Genomic DNA, 9,915 nt, shown 5'->3' on the forward strand with positions numbered 1-9,915 from the left:
TTAAAAGATTAAGGAGTTTGAAAAATGGGGGGGCACCCTGAGCTGGACGGGCTTGCGGGCCTGGCTGCCGGGAGCCACATGCCCTTGTGCACACCGAGTTGGCCCACTTGAGGATACCAACCCCAAGGACGCATATCTCATTCCAAGAAACATCATGGCTGAGCCGGACTACATAGAAGATGAGGATCCTGAACTAATTAGGCCTCAGAAACTGATCAATCCTGCCAAAACCTCCAGGAACCATCAGGATCTTCACAGAGAGCTTATGAATCAAAAAAGGGGTCTTGCACCTCAGAATAAACTAGAATTGCAGAAGGCGATGGAAAAGAGAAAAGGCAAAGTAATAAAGCAGAAGGAGGAAGAAGCACAAAAGAAGAAATCTGGGGCGGTGCCTGTGGCTCAAGGAGTAGGGTGCGGTCCCATATGCCGGAGGTGGCAGGTTCAAACCCAGCCCCGGCCAAAAAAAAAAAAAAATCTGACTTGGAACTATTGAAATGGCAGCAGAAGCCAGAGCAGCTTGAACTTGAGAAGCAGAAACTCCAAAAAGAGCAAGAGAACGTACCAGAGTTTGTGAAGGTGAAAGGTAATCTCAGGAGAACAGGCCAAGAAGTCACCCAAGCCCAGGAGTCCTAGGCGGAGGCGCACCAAGAGCCGTGTCCTGCCCTCCGTCACCGCACAGAGCCATGTCTGTACCTGCCTCCTCGGCACTTAATCTCAGGGCAGAAGCCCCTGGAGAGAACTCGAGCCAGCAGAGTTTAAAGGCTCTGGTTTGATGTTTCATACAACCTGGGTGGGTAAGTCGCCTTTGACAGCTGCAGTTCCTGTGGGCCGAATGAAGGGGACTGCCCAGCACCTAAGTGGTTAACAATGGACCTGTGTTCAGAGACATAAAACAAACAAAAAGAAAAAAGGAAGAAGACACTGGAATAAATTCTTGAGAGTTGCACTACTTGGTTTTCCTTCCATTCCAAGTTTCGTGGGGCCACAGAGCCTTTTTTCTTTAAAAAGCTAAAAAAAAAAATTTTCTTTTTCTTTCTTTTTTTTTGGTCTCAGATAATTTTAATTCGCATAGAAATGCATGTAATCTGTTACATCCAGCATTTTGTAAATATTATTTTGAGGGTCTCAGATTTGCTTGTTTGTTAATGTTGAGTACAGCTGTTACCTTTGTTGGCACTAAAACTTAGAAATAGGGTAAGAAAGTTTAAAACAAGTGAACACCCGTGTTGATCTTAGTTTAATTCCTTTTGGTTCTCTGTGATAGCAGTATGCTGTGTATCAACATTCCAGTCCCAAGAAGGTACATCACATAAATTCATTTATGGCTTTGATAACTAGCAGGGTTTTTGTTCGATTTTGTTTTTAAATTTCTTGCTGAGCTGGTTCTGTTAGGTGAAACAATCTCTTGATCCTTTGGAGAGTGCTCAAAAGCAGAGAGGGTCCAAAATCTTTTCATTTTTGGGGGGAAGAGTTTGGAGAAAGTTCCCATTAGGAGCTGGGCAGTGAGGACTTCTGTAGGTATTTTAATGTGAAGCAAAAGTGTGTCTCACGGAAGTTTCATTGGCAGATGGTGGCATTTGAATATCTAATGATAATGAGTATCATTAGAATCCAAGCTTTGAAAATTTCTGAGTTTGATCACCTATTACTCTTCCTTCTTTTAGTAGTGAAAAAAGATGATTTCACCACTATGTCAGTGACAATGCTGTTGAGAGTGATGTTGATGACTACTGTACGGCTTCTCTCAGGAAAGGCTGGGAGGAAGGGAGGCCCCGCTAAGTTTCCTCACCCTAGCTCGCATGCCATTCCCAGAGAAGCCGAGTTGCAAATAACAGCCACGTTCTCATGCAGAATTCATTTTATACTGCTGGCATGGGCCATGAGTTCCTTCTACTTGTGATGATATGGAAGAATTCTTGTGGAGGTAGAATGTTCCCCACACAGACAGTTCAGCCACTAATTTCTACATTGGAGACTGGTACACTTTCTTTAAAGACTCACGGAAAATCAGATCCAGAGCTTTTATTTTAAATCCTTAATTAGTAGAGTAGAAATCCACTTTCTATGGGAATGCTTTAGTTTTAGCAGTTGACAATTAGGCCCATATTCAATCCTAAAGTGAATGAAAGTAAATTCGATGATAGTACACTGCTAGTTAGCGGGCTGATTACACCTGAAATGGGGTGTTTATCTCATCAGCAAGTATTATTTGAATAAAATAAGAGATGCTTAAGATAAAATGTTGCTCTATAGTAGTTTGCTTTTGAAGAATGGAATAGTAACTATTTTTTTTCATCATTTTTCCTCTTTGAGAGAAGTGTGCTAACTGATCATCTTGCAAGTATATTTCTGACTGCACATTGACTTGAGTTCTTTCTTGTGTTTATGGACGAAGAGGCTACTTGCAAAATGAAGATTGGGGACTGGCTCATACCTTTTTATCTAACTACCCTGTTTCCCCAAAAATAAGTCATCCTCTGAAAATAAGACCTACTTATAGGAAAGATAAGACGTCCCCTGAAAATAAGACCTAGCGCGTCTTTGGGAGCACACCTTAAAATAAGACACTGTCTTATTTTTGGGGAAACAGGATAGATGTTAGATCTTTAGATCAATATCCTTGAAGCAATTCTGCCACTTGGTAAAATTCTCACAGGCCCTGACTGCCTCCTTTAGAAGGACCAATTCTATTCCTAGAACTTAACTAGAATTTGTTCTTCACTGGGAAAAAGTTAATGAAAAAGGCATTTCTTTCCTAATCTCACTGAAATTCTGCAGGATTATTTGTAGTTAGTAATACAAGATCCAGCCAAAAGAACACCTGTCAATAGTGTGAAGTGGCGTCTCCTGCTAAACTGTGGCGTGGGCAGGGATGGAAGCACCTGGAAGGCTTCAACGTCCCCTCCCACCTTAATACTCTGCAGTGTGAACCCTTAGGACTCAAACAGCTGAGTAGTTCTGTGCTTTGAGCCACTTTTTGACAAAAATGGCTCCATTTTTCCACTCCGGTTTTCCTAAAATAGTTCCGTGTTTTCTAGGTCTCACAGTAGTAAAGTAGTGTTGCTTATCTGAAAAATCTTGACTTGTTGGAGTGCATATAATATATATAAAGGGAGCCTTAATGGATTTGTTTTCATAATATTTTTTTGTATTTGCTCCTGTATCATTGTTTTTGATGGAAAGTATTACAGAATTGAGGGTGGAATTCTTAGAACCAAAGTTATTCTTAATAAAAATCACCACATGCTTGGACCATGAAAAAAATAATAAAAATAAAAAATGGGGGAAAAATCCAACCAAGATGGATTATTATACTTGAAAAAAATTGACAGTGATTTTTTATTTTAGTTTTTTTAACAGTGCTTTTTTAGTATTGTAATATAGTAAGTATACATTTTCCTGTTCTGTATTTGTCACATATGATTTGCGGTTTTATCTGATGAATCAATCAGAATTAGCTTGATTTTTACCTCGTTTCCCTGTTCATATTGAGTCTTTTGAAGTGAATCACTGAGCACTACCCGTTATCAAGCAGGGGAGTGAGGCGGGGGAGGGGACCCTGAGCTGTTTTGATGTCAAATAGTCTCCCCCCACCCCCACCGTGGTAATTTCCTTGGGACTGGTGAAGAGTGCAAGATGGAAGAGAAGACTTGTATCCAAGTAGCAAAAGGCAGCTAAGGGACTCTCCTTTGACTGATGATTGTAGGAGCTGTGATGCCTAATGTAAAATTGTAGGTTTCCCTTTCATGCGTTATTTGTGACTTTGTTGAAATTTGTTAACTGCCTCTTATCCAGCTTCAGCATCACTTAGCAAAGCAACCCTGAGACAAGGAGGTCCAGAGCAGCTGTGGTGCTAAACCGGCCGGTGGTTTTCAGAGGGCAGCCCGGGAACAGTAGTCAGCGTAAAGTGACAAGTGACGGCCATCAAGGGTGAGCCCCTCGTAGGAATCCTAAAACACTCAGAAGGGAGTTGAATTTCCTATGGTAAAAGCAGAACCTTGGTTGCTTTTAATGATATTAAGGAAAGAGTTGGCCCCATAAGGCTGGAGTTTTGGGGTCACAGTGAAAAGAATCTAGCATGATTAGTAAATTCAGGGATCGAGTGGCAACAGTTAGTTTTACTACATGTGGAGCCCAATAGGAGGATAGTTGTTACGCGTAAAGGAACATGTAACTCTTTTATTTGAATGGCCGACTACTTATTTTTTTTTAATTGCTTAGAGGTAGTGAACTGTTACAAGCAGAATGTCTAGGTCAGGACCAAGTGTGAGAGAATTAAGCAGCTCCTGAGTACCTACATTCAAAGAGTTGAGGTGTGTTTTTTCTTCAGCTTTTACCAAACGTTTTTTCTTTCCTAAAATTAGTGCTTGGATTTATTGAATTGATTTAATTACACTCCTTAGTTCGTTCATGGAATATTATCATTGGTCAACATAAAACTCCTCTTTTGTTTCATATTATGTTATTAACGTTCCTTATCCCTATTTCTATTATATTTAATATATTCCATTCTATCTTTTTTATTCTTAATAAATATGATATTGTGTGTGTGTTTTAGCTTGATATAAATGTGTGGATATAAATTTTTTTTATACTATGCTATGTTTATGAGGTTATACATATTTCTAACTAGACATTTAGCTTAGTAAATCTTCAAGTATTTCTTTATATGCATATTTTACTCATTAGTACTGTAACCAACACCACCATGAATATTTCTGTATATAGGTCCTTTTGGACCTGTGCAAGAATTTCTCTGTAGTATATAGGAAGGAGTAAAATGTCCATATTGTTGGGCATTCCTGTGCTTAATTTCTTTAAATACTAACAGTTTTCTTCACAATGGTTGTAACAGTTTAATTGTGACCAGAAAATACAATATTACCATTTCCATAGATTTTTGTAAGTATTTGGAATTATGTGAATTTATAATTCTTGCCATATTTATGTGTATAAAGTAATATTTTCTTGTTTAATTTGCACTTCTCCAAATACCAGTGAGTTTGGCCTGTCTTTATTAAGTATTGCAAATCCAGATTTCTTTTTTTTTTTTCAATAGTTGATCGTTTTTATTTAAATACAACATTTTTTTTTTCTTTTTGAGACAGAGTCTTGTTCTGTTGCCAAGGCTAGAGTGCCCTGGCCTTAGCCTATCTCACAGCAACCTCAAACTCATGGGCTCAAGTGATCCTCCTGTCTCAGCCTCCTGAGTACCTGGAACTACAGGTGTACACCACCACACTTACGGCCTGGCGTGTCCACAGGAATAGACATTCAGATGCTTATAGCCTGGTGGGGGAGGAGGCAGAGAAAACTAACTAGATTTCTTCTTTTTAAAATTGTTCTTGCCCTTTATCCATTTTTCTGTGGACTTTCTGGGTTTTTCTTCATGATTTTCATTTACACGATCTACTTCCAACTTGTCCACCTGTTGACTTTGTGTGTGATGACTTTCTTTAAACACAGATCTTTAATTTTGCTCTTGCAGTTCGTCACTTTTTCTCCTTAAGGCTTGTTCTTCTAGAATCTTCCATTAGAAGTCATTCTCTGCCTCGTGATTGTAGATTATCTCCTTTTTAAACCATTATTAGCTATTTGTTTTAATTGTGCCTTTCACATTTTGGTTTTTAATACATCTGGAATCCACATCTGGAGATTACCTGAGGTAAGGATCCAACTTAATTTTTTCCATAGAATACACTCGTTTCCCCATCACCATTTGCTAAATAATTCATCCTTTGCTCACTGAAGTGTGATAACACCTCTGCCATACACTAGGTTTTCATATACAGATGAGTCTCTTTCTGGGGTTTTGAATTCTATTCCATTAGTCTTTGATCCTATGCTATTGTTTTCATATAGTGGTTTTGTACTATATCTTAATTTTTTATAATGGCTTTGGGTGGTGATTATTCTGAGTCTGTGTGGATTACAGATTACCTTCGAATAACGAACACTTTCTCTTCTAATTGTTTTTGCCTGTAATTTCTTTTTCTTACCTTATATTAGCCAGAATGTCCTACAGTATGTTGAACAATAGCTATGATGGTGACATTTTTATCTTATCAGTCTTAAAAGAAATGCATTAAAAGTTTCTCCATGAATTTTGATATTTGCTGTAGGACATTAGTGAACAGCCTTCAAGAAGTTAGGAAGTTCCAGGTGGTGCCTGTGGCTCAGGGAGTAGGGCACCAGTCCCACATACTAAGGGTGGCAGGTTCGAACCCGACCCTGGCCAAAACTGCAACAAAAAAAATTATTTAATTAAAAAAAAAAAAAGAAGTTAGAAAGTTCTATCTCATTTTTTTAAAAGTCATAATAAAAAGTTGAATTTTATCAAATGCCTTTCTTCTATCTGTTGAGGTAATCATGTATTTTCTTCTTTAGTCAATTCCTGTGCTGAAATATGTTAGTAGGTTTTATGAGATCTTATCTTTGCATTTCTAGAGTAAACTCTACTAAGTAGCATTAAGGTTATGTTTTCGAATACTGGGTTGGGTTCTGTTAGTTGATGTTGGACAGTTTCCTTTTTTGTTTGTTAGTGAAATTGCCCTGTAATGTCCTCATCTTCTGTTTTTAAGATTTGTACCAATTTGAAGAATGAATCGGGCAGTTTTCATAATATTTCTACTTTGGGGTAAATTTCTATGAAGTAGAAATGATTTGCTCTAGTTCAATGGTACTTCACCCTAAGACCATTTGGGCAAATATTTTTTTTTTGAAAATTGATTTTTAGATTGCTATTTTAATTTTTTATAGCTATTTATACCTATTCAACTTTCTATTTTATATTATGCTAATTTTGTTAATATACTTTCCTAGTCTATTGTTTTTCAGGATATAATTTTTTATATAGAACTTCTAAAATGTTTATTGTAGCTATAATTTGTTTCTTTTACTATGTATATTTTGTTTACTTGCATTTTATTATTTTGCTGAACTGTTCTTTCCCAAGGTTGTATATAATAGTCTTTTAAAAGAAGCAGCTTCTGGCATGGCACCTGTAGCTCAACTGGCTAAGGCGTCAGCCACATACACTGGAGCTGGCGGGTTCAAATCCAGCCCGGGGCCAGCTAAAACAACAATGACAACTAAAACCAAAAAATAGCCAGGCTTTGTGGTGGGAAGCCTGTAGTCCCAGCTACTTGGGAGGCTGAGGCAAGAGAATCCCTTGATCCCAGGAGTTTAAGGTTGCTGTGAGCTGTGACGCCATGGTACTCTAACCAGGGCGACAGCTTGAGGCTTTGTCTCAAAAAAAAAAAAATAAAATAAAATAAAACAAGCAGCTTCTGATAGTATTAAACTTTTAAAAATACCATTTAATTATTTTTTATTGGGTTCTACCCTTTATTATTTCCTTCCTTTTTGTTTCTTTGGGTGTTCTCTCTTGCTAGGCCTTCAGCTGTGTTTGTTTTTCAACTTTTCTTAATATTCTAATAAATGCAGAGGCTGCCACAAAAATGTATACACATCTTAAGCGATATTTTCTATGTGTTACTTTTTGAAGTTGAAGTAAATTATGGTAGCAATGTGCAGTATGATGTTTGCCCAAAAGATGGCGTTAATCAGATGAACGCTAGCATCAGCCCAAGGGAATGGCGGAAGCCTGGTTGTCATTCATTTTGAAGTGATATTTGAAATTCAGGAACCTTGTGGAAGTATGGATGACTGTAGAAGCTTGAGTATGCAGCAGAAGCTCTGACACCCCTAATTGCACACATTAGTGATGTTTGAGATGCCTGATACTGTGCGTGATGTGCACGAGGGTCAATATGAGAGACCTTGTTGCTCAAATAGTGGTTTGCTGTAATCAGAAGTGTCTGGACTCCTGGGAGTAACCACTCTGAGCACCTCTTGCAATTGCAAAGTCAAACATGACATGTATTCATCTTTTGTTATCAGTATATATTATTACAATTTTAAAACAGTTTTTTCCTTTCATAAATGTGTATACATTTCTTTTTGGCACCCTCCGTATACTGAGAGACGCACATTTTCCCTCTAACAAATGCTGTTCCCAACAACTGCAGGATAAACCTTCTTTTTAGTCACACAATAAAGTTAAATAATAGAAGATTGGAATCATCCAGGAAGTGTTATTAAAACAATGCAATTGAGCTATGAATCAATAAAGAGAGACAGGAAAAACTTTACGTAGTTTCAAATAATTCAGGTCACATAAAAATTCAGATAAAAATTAGAAAATATTTGAAACTGAAGAATCATGGAAATACCACAGAGAAAAATTTTTAGGGTATAGCTAACCAGTATTTTTTTTTTTTTGGAGACAGAGTCTCACTCTGTTGTCCTAGATAGTGTGCTGTGGTGTCATTGTAGCTCACAGCAACCTCAAACTCCTGGGCTCAAGCGATCCTCCTGCCTCAGCCTCCCAAGAAACTCGGATTATAGGCAGGCACCACCACTACTGGCTAGTTTTTCTATTTTTAGTAGAGACAGGGTCTCACTGTTGCTCAGGCTGGTCTCAAACTCCTGAGCTCAAGCAATCCACCTGCCTTGGCCTCCCAGAGTGCTAGGATTACAGGAGTGAGCCACCTTGCCTGGCCTGAAGGAGAATTATAGCAGTAAATCATTATATTAGGATGGAATAAAGGTAAAGAGAATAATGAAGTTATGTGCAGAAATTAATGAAATAGAAAATGAGTATTCAGTAGAGAATATTGAGTGTAGGCTCAAGGAAGCTAAAAGGCATAATAAAACTGATAAACTTTTGATAAGATGGTTCAAGGAAAAAGAAAACATATAACCTGTATCAGGAATGAAAAGACTAGGTTGGCGCCTGTGGCTCAGAGGAGTAGGGTGCCGGCCCTATATACCAGAGGTGGCAGGTTCTAACCTGGCCCTGGCCAAAAAAACTGAAAGAAAAAAAAAAAGGAATGAATAAACTCAAGATGTTTTAAACAGGGAAAAGATAAGAAAACAATGTATAACATGAATGTACATTGGTGCATCCATTTTATGAAACAGTTTGGCATTACCTTAATAGTTGAACATTTATGTACTCGTCTGCTGAACATTTCTGCTTCTAGGTTCAGAAGAAACTTGTAAATACTGTATACTAGGAGAAATGCACAAAGTTCACAGCAGCACTGTGTATTAAAGCAAAAACCTGAAAGCAATCCAGATAGATGCCCACGAACAGGGGAATAAATGGATAAATAAAATATACTCTCAAGTGAACGTCAGATGGCTGTCAAAATGATCAAACTACATCTATCTGCAAAACTTCTGCTACCTAAAATTGAGTGAAATAATTAAGTTCCAGAAGGTTAAATTACTTAATTCTCAAAGTTAGAGTAACTTAAATTAGGCAATATACTCGTTAAGGATGTATACAGGGTGGCTCGTGACTGTAATCCTGGCACTCTGAGAGGTTGAGGCAGGTGGATTGCTTGAGCTCAGGAGTTCAAGACCAGCCTGAGCAAGAGCAAGACCTCATCTTTACTGAAAAATAGAAAAACGAGCTGGGTATTGTGGCGGGTGCCTGTAGTCCCATCTACAAGGGAAGCTGAGGCATGAGGATCACTTGAGCCCAAGAGTTTGAGGTTGCTGTGAACTATGATGACATGATGACACTCAACAGAGACTCTGTCTCAAAAAAATCCCATATATATGTGTATATATATATATACACACACACATATATACATGTGTGTATGTGTGTGTGTGTATAGAGAGTGAGTGAGAGGAGACTAGAATGATTACAAGATTCTACCGAGGGCAACAAAGTGAGACTCTGAATCAATCAACCAATCAGTCAATAAAAGTTTCAGGAAATCTTCCAGTGAGGGAGGAGGGGAGATGGATGGCGGACCTTCACATAGCTATGTAAAAATGTCAGTTTTCTAGTTTCTGTGTTGGTTCACTATGTTTATTATTAAAAAATAAAAGATGGTT

The 9,915-nt window shown here is 38.0% G+C and overlaps 1 protein-coding gene across 1 annotated transcript; it reads left to right on the plus strand.

The window, feature by feature from the left end:
* The first annotated feature begins 130 nt into the window (after positions 1-130).
* On the plus strand, positions 131-690 carry LOC128588568 (protein FAM107B-like). Its single transcript, XM_053595467.1, has 2 exons — positions 131-383; positions 473-690. The coding sequence occupies exons 1-2, from the start codon at positions 155-157 to the stop codon at positions 631-633; spliced, it is 390 nt and encodes a 129-aa protein (XP_053451442.1). The 5' UTR covers positions 131-154; the 3' UTR covers positions 634-690.
* The last annotated feature ends 9,225 nt before the right edge of the window (positions 691-9,915 follow it).

Source organism: Nycticebus coucang, chromosome 6 (assembly GCF_027406575.1).
Source record: "Nycticebus coucang isolate mNycCou1 chromosome 6, mNycCou1.pri, whole genome shotgun sequence".
Taxonomy (NCBI): domain Eukaryota; kingdom Metazoa; phylum Chordata; class Mammalia; order Primates; family Lorisidae; genus Nycticebus; species Nycticebus coucang.

What these genes read in the sequence shown, in the direction of transcription:
- LOC128588568 (XM_053595467.1), top strand. Translation starts at nt 155, where the DNA reads ATGGCTGAGCCGGACTACATAGAAGATGAGGATCCTGAACTAATTAGG. An exon ending in AGCACAAAAGAAGAAATCTG is followed by an intron (nt 384 to 472) that starts GGGCGGTGCCTG and finishes AAAAAAAAAAAA; the next exon opens with AATCTGACTTGGAACTATTG.